Source organism: Nyctereutes procyonoides, unplaced genomic scaffold (assembly GCF_905146905.1).
Source record: "Nyctereutes procyonoides isolate TBG_1078 unplaced genomic scaffold, NYPRO_anot_genome, whole genome shotgun sequence".
Lineage (NCBI taxonomy): Eukaryota > Metazoa > Chordata > Mammalia > Carnivora > Canidae > Nyctereutes > Nyctereutes procyonoides.
Window position 1 is genome coordinate 9,804,091 of NW_026575051.1, and position 13,174 is coordinate 9,817,264.

Below are 13,174 nucleotides of genomic sequence, written 5' to 3' on the forward strand. Positions count from 1 at the left end.
TTTCTTTCCAAATTGGAAGTTCTTATCTTACTCTGTCTCAGGACCCTCCTTTCCTGAATCCACATTCCCCAGCTGAGGGTTTCTTTGCAAGCACCCCATCCAACACAAGCCTCATCCTGCTTGCACCTGCTTGCATGTCTCTCCTAAATCTCAGGACACCCACCTCTCAACCCCTTTCCCCATCCCCCCAGTGGAGCTGGAAAGGTTGCACAGGGGAAACAGAGGGAAGAATATAAGGTGGAAGGACATAGTATGAATATATGCGTGAGCCAGTGGGGGCAGGGAGAGCAGGCCTTGCCATCCCCACCTGCCAGCTTCCTGTCTTTGCCTACTGATAAATAGGGGATGCTAATGGCCAGATTTTCCATTCCCCCCCCATCCCGGCACCCGCTGTCACTCAATTAAAAAAAGATAGAGGGTGAGGGCCTGGGGGAGGGGCAGAGGGCTGGGGTTATAAAGCCTGTGTGGCCCGGAGGTGAGAACACTAAGCCTGGCTTGCCCAGTCCTCTTCCCGACATCCCCAGGCAGATTTAGCTGCTGACAGCTGCTTGGGACTCTGCCGCCAGGCCCTGGCCCTAGGAACTCGCTGCCTCTCCCCTTTCTCAGTGACTGCAGAGCCACCACCCCTCCATGGCCCAGAAAGAAGAGGCCGCTGAGGCCGCTGCGCCCGCTTCCCAGAATGGTGAGGATCTGGAAAACCTGGACGACCCTGAGAAGCTGAAGGAGCTGATTGAACTGCCTCCCTTTGAGATTGTCACAGGGTGAGATCTGGGTGTGGGCCGTGGGGCTCTTCCATAGAAGAACGTGGGTTGGGGGCAGGCTGGGGGAATTTAGGGTGGTAATAGTAGGGGTCAGGGTCACAGTTCTGCAGCCATGAGCCTACCATGTGTGGTAGGGGCAGTGGGGGCTACAGGGGCATCTCTCCTAGCCTCTTGGGCGACACCTCCCACCCCCTCTAATCAAGGGGAGGTAGTAACAGCTCCTTGGAGGCAAAGGCCCAGAGAATGAAACCACCACTCAGGCCTCCTGGCACTGGGATATCACCTGCCTCTCCAGGTACAGGCTGTCTACTAGTCTCAAGGAGTTTGGTAGGAACATGGGATGACACAGACATGTTCAAATATGGCCCCAGTCAAAGTACCTCCTCCCTTAACTTCTTTCTCTGCTGCCGAGTAGGCCTCTCTCCGCTCTCTGTATGGCTCTTGTTCTTTCTTTAGAGCTTCTCCCTGGAGTGGAAGATCCTAAGACAGAGAAAACAGATCCACCCTTTCCCAAAGCTGAGTGATAAGCACTGTTTTTTCTTATTGAATCAAGTCTTCTTCGGGGTTCTCCACATCCACTCCCAGGGCAACAGTAGTTACAGAGCAGGTAACAGTCCAGGGCCAGAAGCTTCTGGGCACCCTCAGCCATAGCCCCAAGGAGGATCAGGGACCCTGAGCGAAGAGTCTCCAGGCCCCAAAGAGGCCTACAAACAGGGTCTTGTCCAGACGATGCCGCCAGGAATAAAACCAAGTTTTCCTTCCTCCTCTTCCCTCTCACCTCCTTTCACAGAAGACCCTCCCCAAGAAGTTCGTAGGCAAAGAATAAGAAGTGGATGCATAGGGCCACATTTCCTCAGCCCCAAGGCTTCCTCCATGGGTGTCTCCAGCAATGCCCACAGGCGAAGTAAGGTCCACACTAGGAGAAATTTCAGGAAAAATGGAGGCATGATGTCCTCAGGGGGCAGAGGAGCCCTGGGTGGCCATTCAGACTTGCCATTTTAAGCATGGCAAGTGATTTTCCAGCCCTGGCCTCAGTTTTGTCATTCTTAACATGAGGAAGTTACACTAAGTTGATCCCTAAGGTCCCTTCCAGCTCAGACATTTCCTGATTTCTAAGAGAATCTGAGGGAAAAATGCACCCTGGTTCCTGAGGGAGGAATTCAACCAAGAGCCTGGAACTTGTGTTTGCCCATGCCCAACCAATGAATGTCACCATCCTCACAGGGTTAGAGAAGCAGCGGAGTACCCAGTAATATAGACCTAGGGAGAGCCTAGGGCTACTAGGCCGGGAGAGTCGGCAATTCCAGTGGCTCTCTTCAGAAGGAGATCTTTCTCCTCACCCCTAAGCCTGCTGGTCCATGCTGCCTTGTTCACGCACGGGTGCATACACATTCACTCTGTGCAGCACTGTGATCTCCCCAGCACAGGGGCAGGATAGGTCCAGAACAGAATTAGACTATGTTTGTTCAGTTGAACATGCTTTGGGGTCCCAGAGGGGTTGGTCTAAAGGTCAAATCCTCTGATGCAACCAACTTATGATCATCCAGGGCTTTGTAATCACCAAAAACTTGCACTAGCCCAAGCCCAAGCCCATTCAAACATCAGCACAATGCTGGGAGAGGGGGTTACGTTACTGCCACTCCACAGACAGGGAAACTGAGTTAGGGAGATTGAGTGATTGGTTCAACACCACCAGAACCAGTAAGTAGCAGGTCTTCTTCTGACTCCAGTCAAGTATTCTTTTCACAGGTCTCTGATTCACTATGGGTCCCAGATTTCCCAAACAGAGTTCCACCTACCTCCATCTGTGAGGTAGTGGGGCTCAGAGGCTTCTCTGACCCAAGGCCCAGAAAAAGAGGTGCAGCCAGGGCAGTTTTCTGGGTGCTCTAAGAGCAGTTCAGGAGGGAGGTAGAGCCCTGTGTGTTTTCTGGCCACAAGTAACAGCTGTGGAGATCTGTCTCCTGGGCCCCTCTGCGTAAACAGATGGCTTAAAATAGCCGAGAGGTGCGGCTATGTCTGTGCAGGGACAGGAGGAAGGAGCAGCTTTCCTCTCCCTTCCTCTCCAGATGCCCTGGTATCAAGGAGGTCAGCAAAGCAGCTCCTCTTCTAGCCTAGACTCCCACAGGGGTTGGAGCTGTCTATACTGCTCCTTAGATTTGGGCTGCAAACTAGCAGAAGAGTGAGTAGCTTGTCGGGAAAGTCTGAAGTGAGGAGGGCGTACCAAGTAGGAATAAGGAGATATGCCCTACTCATCATGATTCTGGGCTTGAATAGGGTACTCTGGACAGAAAGCAGGCCAAAGAACATTAACAAAATTGCATGGAAGAAAGTGCTAGAGAAAGGTCTAAAAACTGTAGTGGTGTGCCAAAGCCAATTCATGATGTCTGATAATCGATGGTATGCATCTCTTCCCGACTCTGTGTTCAATGACCTTCATGTTGGTTTCTTGAAATCTCCATAGAAGGAGTGTTTACAGGATCAATAAATCTTAGAAATCAGGACTTTCTTTCCTTTTCTTTCTTTCCTTTCGTTTTTCCATTCTTCCTTTCTTCTTTCCTTCCTTCCTTCCTTCTTTTCTACCTTCCTTTCTTTCTCCCTCCCTCACTCCTTTCCTCTCTTCCTCTCTTTCTTCCTTTCTGTTACAGAGCTGGGTGTTGAACCAGTACACAAAGGAAAGAGAGAACCCTCTAAACATAAGAAGGGCTTAGGTTTGGTTGTGCTTAAGATTGAGCTCTGAGGGGTAAGATTTGAGGCCCAGAGAAGGCACCATCTGACCGCGCCAGGTTTAATTTCTTGAGTATTGACCATTGTCCAAACTCTGAGGGGTTGGATTACTCGACTGTCTTTCAGATGAGGAAACCAAGACTCAGGAGGATGATCAATTTGCCCAAAGCTAATGGATGGAGTAGGGCATAAACCCCAGGAGGATTGTCTGACTCCAAATCACCACACTGCATCTAAAAAAGCCATAAATGGGAGGCTTTTTATATTTGACAAATATTTACTGGATAGAAATCATTTATTTGCTGCCCGTTTTCCCCACTAGCATTTAACTTCCATGAGGACAGGGACTCTGCCTTGTAACTGCTTTATTCGCAGCTCCAAGAAGAATGCCTAGCCCCTAATAGATATTTGTTGAATAAATAAATGAACTAATGAATGAACAACTACTGTGTGTTAGGTCTCTGCCCAGGCATTAAGATAAGGAACTAATCGTGAGGAGGGCTTCTTGGAGGAGAGCAGTTCACGACATATGGAGGGCCAGCAGCACTCATATATAGAAGAGAATTCTACAGGTTCACACCTGCCTCTGAACTCGGCATGCTTTAGGGAAGCTCTGGGGCACCAGAATTAGTTGTCTTCTCATCTTTCCATCCCAGTGATGAGGGACTGTGGCTCTGCCCAGCAGGACCCCTGGCTGTGTGTTTGTTTGCCTCTAGTTGTGTTGTGTATGATTTTACATAAAGCTGAACCTGCTATCAAAGGGATTAGCAAGGAAGAGAGATAAATGGCACAGGTTGTGACTCTGCTTTCAACCACTTCTTTACTACTGGTAGTTTACCCTGCCCACGTGGGGAACACAGAGAAGATAGGCAGGGTTCAGAGGAGAAGGCACAGCAAGAAGGAAGAGCCCTTGACTTGGCTGTTAAGGCCATAGGCCCCTCATGCCTCAGCCTGGATTCCAGAGTATGCCAAAAAGGCTTATTCCAGAAAGAGTAGAAGACTGCCATGGACTCTGGCCACCCTGGCCACCACGGAGGCTGGGGGAAGGTCAGAGCCCCACTGTGCAGACTGTGCCTCCCAGGGAAAGGGCAGCAGCTCAGGCTCATCCAGGGCAGAAGCCCATCTAGAACCACAGACCAGAAGCCAGGAGCCCTGGCAAATCCCACCCAGGTTCTAGGAAGTCAGGCTGTTAGAACACTCTGCCTCTATCCTTCTCCCTGGGCCCACTCCTCAGCATCCACTTTGAAAGTGGTCTAGCAGGACTCCTGGGTGGCTAAGCGGTTTAGCACCGCCTTCAGCCCAGGGCGTGATCCTGGGGTCCCGGGATCGAGTCCCACATCGAGCTCCCTGCATGGAGCCTGCTTCTCCCTCTGCCTGTGTCTCTGCCTCTCTCTCTCTCTGTATCTGTCATGAATAGATAAATAAAATCTTAAAAAAAATGAAAGTGGTCTGGAAAAGGGAGAAAGAGACCAAAACTAGTACTTCTGCCTCTTTTGAGCAGATCATGAGAGGTCTGGGGAAGAAACCTGAAACAAGTCAACACTCAATTACCCGTGAGTAGATTTTCCACTCCACGGATCATTTTGGAGCAAATGTTTGATCTCAGACCACCTTTGACTGCTTTCCAGGTTGTTCCCTTTCACTGTATAGATTTATGCCTAGGGAACAAAAAGATTTTTAGATGTGAATGTGAGAAAAATATATCTACTACATTTATTCACATCCCTTCTCCCTCCATCAGGTCGACCATGTTCCAAATGGTCTTTCCTAGATATTAGGATTCTTGGTCTCCTGCCTAGAGAACGAACTGTGATGCCCAGTAGCCTGGGCCCTAATGGATGAAGTGTGAGTGACCCATCTGCAGAGAGTATGAGGAAGTGGTGCTTGAAGAAGTGTGGGAAGGGAAGGAATAACACTACTGGTTTCTGTGCCTGAAGCATTGACTGAACCCAGGTGAAAAAATCTGCCACCAGCGTGTTTCTCCCAACCACCACTCCAACACATGGACACACACACACACTCCACCTCAGCAAGGTAACATCTGCTGGGCATGAGAGTATGGGATCTAAGTCAGCATGGCACTCAGACATCATGCTACTAGGGAAAAAAAAGATGTTTGTGATTGTCTAAGAAATTAGTGTTACCATTTCCTTTCTTCTACTAGCAGGCATAATAGTGTCGACTTATTTAGTTCTATAAAATCGATTCTATAAAATCGCCCGAGATGGCCATGTTGTCTAGCTCGCTAGAGGGCTTTCAGACCTTTCCTACCTCTGCTCTCCTGGTTCCCCTCCAGAGCCTGGCTGTTTCAGGCTGTGGGAGGCCCAAAGAACCTCATTTGGCCTTTATGGTCCTTCTGGAAAATCAGGAAGCCCGGTGAGAAGCCAAGCAAGCCCCATTTTTGAGCAAGCTCAAAAGGAAAGACTGGGAGCCAAAAGCCTCCCTGACTTTCTTTTGCCCCTTGAAAGTATTCCCTTACCTTAGGCACCTAGTCCAGAAGGCTCCACAGAGGCATAGATGATAGAGAGAGAGAGAGACTATAGGGCTGCCGGCCAGAGGGGTGGGAAACCGATATTTATAGAGAGGTGAACTTTCTTCCTCTCCCTTGGGTTTCAGGTTTCTCTAGGTTCTCTCTTGCAAAGGGAAGAAGAGGAAGGGAAAACATCACAGCTTGAGAGCCTGGGAGGAACAGCAGCCTCAGACCAGCCAGCCGGCTTGCAACTGCATGCTGGACCAAATTCACATTCTTGGCTGGGCTCTATTTGGCAAAGTTGGAGCAATACTTTTGGGGGCTCCAGAAGGAAACCCAAAGGGCCACACAGACAGCTTTGCCCCCAGTCAACCAGGCAGTCATGACTACTTCCAAAGTTTTTGCCTGAGAATCCATCATATAGGTGACTCTGGATTAGACTTGGGGGCAGTGGGGTATCTGGCAAAAGGCTCTGAAGAACATAAAGTGTTTGGGCAAGAAAGGTAAGCTCTGTGGCTCTTGGGAGAAAAAAAAGAAAGCCATTCTGGGAAGTGAAGGGACCAGTTAGCACCAGTAAAATCCAGGATTGGTCTTGTAGGGTGAATTTAATTGGCAAGAGCTCAGTAGAAGTATGCTCCCAACAGGGATTGAAACAGGAGAGGTGAATCATTGGGCCATCATCCATTCTCCCAAAATGTTAAGTAAATAATAAACACATCCAACTAGGGACAGAGGGGTTTAGAGAGCTAAGTATAGTACCTGAAGGAATCCTGGGGCCAGGTCCTCAAACACATCCATCTCCACAATGGAAACTTAACTTGACAGCAAGAGATATGGAAACTTGGGTGGAGACAATTTTGTGATGGGGGCGGGGAGTACTGCAGGGAAACAGCTCGTGTTTACTCAGCTCTTTGGCACCTGCTGCTTATCCCTAAGAAGCCAAGGCCCTGGGACACCTGGGGTTTCCCTGTAGCCCTGGGAGTTAGAAAGGGCAGGCATGCAGAGAAGTAACTACAGGGCATCTTCTGGGGCAAACATAGAGATTACGTTTTTTTTTTTAAATTAATTAATTATTTATTTATTTATTTATTTTTGGAGAGAGTGTGGGGAGGGGAGGATGAGAGGGAGAAGGAGAGAGAGAATCTCAAGCAGACTCCCTGCTAAGCCTGAAGCCCAAAAGATCCACTCAGAGTCTACATATGTCCACACCTGGGCCCCATACCAACCCAATGAAATCAGAACGTCTAGAGGGGAGCCTGATGCAGGGCTCGATCCCACGACGCCCAGATTGGGACCTCAGCCAAAAGCAATAGTTGGACATTTAACCAACTGAGCCACCCAGGCATTCCCAGAGAGTACATCTTTTTAAAAAGGAAACATTCAGCCTCTCCAAGCCAGTACTCAATCCCCTCCTCTCCTGTGACATTTTCAATCCCTCCTGTTAAAGCCTCCTCATTCTCCTTGGCCTCCAAGCCTGCAAAAGTCCTCCCTATTTTAGAATGACACGCAGACACACTTGAAGATAAAAACAATCAACTCCGATGTCCCCTCTAGCCCCTTTCTTTTGCTCTCTCCTCCTTCTTACTACCAAATTTTCTTCCAAACCTGGCCTTTTCCTAATCATCCACCCCACCCTCGAAGCCACTGGACATAGTCATCATCAAGTCTGGCATCCTAAGACACCAAGTGGGCTTGCTTAAAGTTCAGGCTTTTCCCTAGCCTCGCTCTACCTGCCTAAAGCCACCATGCCATCTCCCATGGATGTCACTTTTATTTTGTCTTTCGTTATTCAAGAGCCTGTAACAATTCTCCGTTGCCTCCTGAATCAAGACCAAACTTTCGAGAACCTTCTTCCCATGTCCTCCATGCTCCCTATGCATTTCAAATTAGCAGTTTTCAGCCACTCTTAGCTAGAGTCGAGCTGCTAGATTATAAGTGTCTGGAGGGCAGGGGCCAAGTCTTTTGTGATTTTGAAATGACTCAATACTACACACAAGCTAAATCATATCAGGGTACTCTTAGGTAGTCTGACCTCAAAGATAAAAAAACTCTTGACACTTATTGGGTGACAACCCATGTTTCTGACTTGAGAAACAGTCACTGGGAGAGCATAGCACTGTGGGTGGTGGGCCATGCCACGCCTGGGATACAGTAGCCATGAGGGGCAGGGAAGAGAAGTGGAAGCAGGAGATGTTCTGCAAAATCCTCAACTTGCTCTGTCATGAGAAATTTCATATATGCTTGCTACTTTGTAAGATTACTATTGGAACAGCACTTTTCCAACCTGGACACCTATTAGAAACATTTGGAGAGTTGTTTTTTAAAGATGCTGGTGCCTGGGCCCCCTCCACGTGTTCTGATTTCATTGGTTTGGTGTGGGGCCCAGATATTGACATTTGTAGAGCTCTCTGGGTGGTTCCCACAGGGGCCAAGTGAGTGACTGACTTAGAAATGCAGGAGTTGTGCCCTGGAGTGATGGTGGAGTGTTTGGAGACCCTCCCTACTGGGGTGACCAGAACATGCACCTCCAAATTCTCTCCTCTCCTCCAGATAAACTCTCCTGGACTCCATCCTGCCTTGTTTGTCACTGATGTTAGCCTAGGCAGGCAAGGCCTGCTTTGACAGGAAGCGTGAACATGCCCCTGGGGCACCGACTTTGGCGAGCCACCTACTCAACCCAGGCTGATCTAGAAACAAGAGCTCATCATTCTCTCTTCTTCTCTGTCCCTCTGCCATCCTCGACCCACAGGGAGCGGCTGCCGGTCAACTTCTTTAAGTTTCAGTTCCGGAATGTGGAGTACAGCTCCGGGCGGAACAAGACCTTCCTGTGCTACGTGGTGGAAGCGCAGGGCAAGGGAGGCCAGGTGCAGGCCTCCCGCGGGTACCTGGAGGATGAGCACGCCGCCGCCCACGCCGAGGAGGCCTTCTTCAACACCATCCTGCCCACCTTCGACCCGGCCCTGCGCTACAACGTCACCTGGTATGTGTCCTCCAGCCCCTGCGCCGCCTGTGCCGACCGCATCATCCGGACCCTGGGCAAGACCAAGAACCTGCGCCTGCTCATCCTGGTGGGGCGCCTCTTCATGTGGGAGGAGCCCGAGGTCCAGGCCGCCCTGAGGAAGCTGAAGGAGGCCGGCTGCAGGCTGCGCATCATGAAGCCCCAGGACTTCGAATACGTCTGGCAGAATTTTGTGGAGCAAGAAGAGGGCGAGTCCAAGGCCTTTCAGCCCTGGGAGGACATTCAGGAGAACTTCCTGTACTACGAGGAGAAGCTGGCAGACATCCTGAAGTAGGCCACTGGGCCCAGCCTCACGTGAGTCATGGGGCCACTGCTGTGTCGGTAGCCCTTAACCTGGGTGGAGGGCCGGAGGGCAGGTGGAGTGAGTGGTCACGTTTGGTTTGACAACCCCACCCCCCCCCACCCCCCCACCCCCACCCCCGCAACAAACTGCACTTCTCTGCTTTTGGGTTGGGTGTAAAAACATTTTAGATCTCTTTCCCTATTCTTTCCTCTGAATTCCTCCCAAAACCCTTTTCACTTCTACCCTTTTATATCAAGCCAATGTTCCCCACACTCAAGGCTGACAGGAATCCAAAAGCTTTGGTGAGATACAGTGACTTGCCGTGGCCAGATCTGGATGGTGCAACAGCAGAGAGAATATCTCACTCCCCTAAGCATGTCCCCATGAACATGAGTCCAGCTCCAACTCTAGACACTTTGGGTGCCCTGCTCCCAATCCCATTTGCAATTTTACCTTTCTGGTGCCCTGTGATGGAAGTTTTTCATTCCTTCAGGGGCAATATTTTTCATTTTTGGTACTCTTGAAAGTCCCCAAATGGATTTGTATTCAACTTATTTATTGCCAGAGAAGCTTTCATGTTTTCAAACAAATGGTCCCGCTTTGAAGGAGACTGATAATTCGTGCATAACGCAGGAATGTATAATGCAGGAACATTTTCCTTGCTTTGAGAAGAACCTCTACAGCACTGATAGAAAAATGCTGAATTCAGGAATGGGACTATCACAGCAACAAGTTCTTTTGCGGAGGAACATTGAAAGGGTTAAAAAGATGTTTGTAAATTAGACAGCAGCTCAGAAGTAGCCTCCTACAGCCATCAAGATGAGATAGGAGAACTGGAAGTAAAGATTAGCTATTTAAGCAAATAATTAGGACACAATTAAGGCCAATTTGGCCTCTTGCTGAGGGTAAATTAGACTCTCACAGAAACAGGCCGATTACCCTCAGGAAAGAGGGTAAAAGATCCTTCACTAACTTTTTTTGAGTTTGGTCTGATTTAGTTGGTTCCTTCAGAAACGCTACAACCAAATCCCTTCACAAGGCCTGAGTTACTGATCAAAATCCTCCAGAATCGGAGAAAGGGTCTTTACCACCCTTTTCTCCAATTTCAATCCTGGAACAGTTCACATATTAATAAAACATAAAGCGGCACGCTTCCATGAAGTTATTCAATTTATTTTTGGTGTCTCACTCTTAATATTTTTAAGAGGTGACTCCATAGACACATTTTGGGAAATATCAATGTTCTGGAGCTTGATGTTGGCAGGTGTCTGCTATTAGACATGCATACAGGGTGCCTGATAATTCTCTGAGTGTTTGCCAATCTGAGAAGACACGATTTTCAGCCATTTCTTACAAAAAGCAGCCCATATTCAGTGAAGTTAGTGAGAAGATGGTCAGGTAATGCCATGCTGTAGTCTGCTCACATTAAAATAAGACACCACTCAGAGTGGTGGTGAGTAGTAGTAAAAACAGATTTCTAAGGGAAAATACAAAATTTGAAATTTAAAATTCTTTGAAGATTTTATTAGTGTAGATGCTATCACTGTAATTATAAACCCTATGTATACTCACTCTCCAGAATGATGACTGGTAGCTTAATTTTAACTATAGTATACTTTCTTCTTAAACACCTTTCAGAACCACAGGCCATTTCTTCCAGCTGCCTAACCAGTAAGTCCTCAGAGATGAGTGTGTGTGTGTGTGTGTGTGTGTGTGTGTGTGTGTGTGTGTGTGTGATGGTGTTGTTTTTCCATTAAGTCAAGTAATTACACAGCTAAATCTGCTATAAAAATTAAACATTTCAAGGAGGATTAAAAGGAGCTTTTAATTTTAGATAATTGAGGGTTGTATCTTATGCTAATCTAAACGGAAGTAAAATAGATAAATCAGTTTGAGGGAAAAGTCCATTTCCAAGTCAAATTATTTTTAAATAAAATATTATTGGACATGTTCCACATTATAAGCCTCCTTCCATTAGTGTACATAACTGTATTATCTGGACCCATTAACATGTTTCCAGGCACTCTATTTGAGTTACTCATGTTCCTGAAGGGAAAGGTTAAAATGTGCGAAGTTAAAAAAAAAAATTGGCATGAAATACAGTTGTAATCTAAAAACCCAAAAGAACAACTTTGCTTAATTAAAATACTAAGAAATGGGCATTTGTTAAAGGAAATTCCCTTATACTTCCTAATCCATCTTTTTTTTAAAAAAATGATAGAATAGGATTTAACCATATATTTAACTCAAGAGAGTTAAGGTAGAGATCTTCTGGGTTTTTCCCTGTGTGAACCACACCAAAACATGACCACAACATACCTAACATTGGGTAAAGCAGAAATCACAAGAGACTCCAGGGGAGAAATTCAGAGACTTGCTCAGAGGGCACACAGGAACCCTAGCTCAAAAAACTCTTCATTGTTTGGGGCCAGGAGAGCTCTCAGTAACATGCTTTCTGTTTTCTCACTAAGGTCTGCCTGCTGCCACCAGGAGACAGCAATGATATGTATGGCCATGTGGGACATGCCTGACTTCCTAATACCACTTGAGCTGGACAACATTGGACACCAACCAATCCTAGTGCACAGGTCCTCCAAGGACTCTAAATATACTGCTCATGCTGTAAATCATTTAAGCCATGACTCTCTCTAAGGCTGCTCTTGGGAAAGAGGAAAGTGAGTTGCAAGGAAAGAAATGGCAACCATATATGGACACCAGGGATCTGTGGGGCAGAAGAGTCTAATTATTCCCCCAATGGGCTGCTTAAGGGAAAGAGCCTCAGACCCAAGGTCTGTGCAGATCTTTAAAATATGTCCAGAAATGCATTTTATGTGAAGTTGGTTTTTTTAACAAAGAAAAATGGTAACATTAATAAAAGAAGTTGTGTGGTTTTTCTGTGAGGTTTTTTTTTTTAAGGAACTTGGACATTTAGAAGTTACTATGAACAGTGATCAAGTCCTAGGAATAGGGATGTTCCCAGGCTATGAGCCACATCATGACATTAGAAAGTGGAAGGGAGGCTTAACCCAGGGCTGGTATAGGCAACACAAGATACCAGCTCTCCCAGGCCAACTTACCACCCTGGTCTTGACCTTTATCAAGTATTTCCTTTTGAGAGTACTTATGAAAGCCTTTTCCCTTCTCTGAAGACAAGGAATATGGCAGAGGGTGAAACAAAGGGCAGGGGAAATCTTTTTATAAGGTATCTGTGTTCCCATTGCCGATTAATAAGCAATTAGCCACTTAATTTCAATATTTAGATGCACACCCTGTAAGATTAGTTATGTGGTACTTGATGGTGACAGCAGGATGGTGTCCAGTCTCCTTTCTTAAAAGGCTTGAATCCTATGTAGAAGCAAAATTTCACATACAAATTTCTGGGTGTTTGCCAAACTCTAACTAGGTTTCCAGGAATAATGTACTCATTCTGTCAGGCCATGCCTCCTCTTCCCAAGCTTCAAGTGTAATAAGTCATCAGAATTTGACCCCAAGACTATCTGCAAATGACAAAGCACTTTATCACATCCCTGCTGAGTCCCAGAATTCCACTTACAGCCAGTCCTCCCCAAGACTAGCCTTTGTTCAAAGAATCTTCAAGGCTCACAGTTCCATGAAAAAAAAAAAATAACCCTAATCCCTTTAAATGTAGAAGTCTACAAAACCAATGTTTTGAGCCAAGAGGAAAGATTTATTTGCATAGTTAAGCAAAGTACTTTGATTCTAAGTTTCCTCTTACCATCCCACTCTCATTTTCCATGTTGTGTATTCAGATATCCTTTTTCCCCTTCAGTTTTATCCTATGTGGACAGAAGCAAAGCTTCAAGAAAAGCCTTAGTCTAAGTTCAACAATGAACCTGGCCCTGCACCACCCCTACCCCAACATAAATTTGTGTTTCAGAGATACACAAATACTGAAG

General features: G+C 47.0%; 1 protein-coding gene across 1 annotated transcript; it reads left to right on the plus strand.

Annotated features, from left to right (window-relative positions):
* Window positions 1-482: 482 nt before the first annotated feature.
* On the plus strand, window positions 483-12,148 carry APOBEC2 (apolipoprotein B mRNA editing enzyme catalytic subunit 2). Its single transcript, XM_055330385.1, has 3 exons — window positions 483-761; window positions 8,705-9,268; window positions 11,729-12,148. The coding sequence occupies exons 1-2, from the start codon at window positions 631-633 to the stop codon at window positions 9,246-9,248; spliced, it is 675 nt and encodes a 224-aa protein (XP_055186360.1). The 5' UTR covers window positions 483-630; the 3' UTR covers window positions 9,249-9,268; window positions 11,729-12,148.
* Window positions 12,149-13,174: the final 1,026 nt, after the last annotated feature.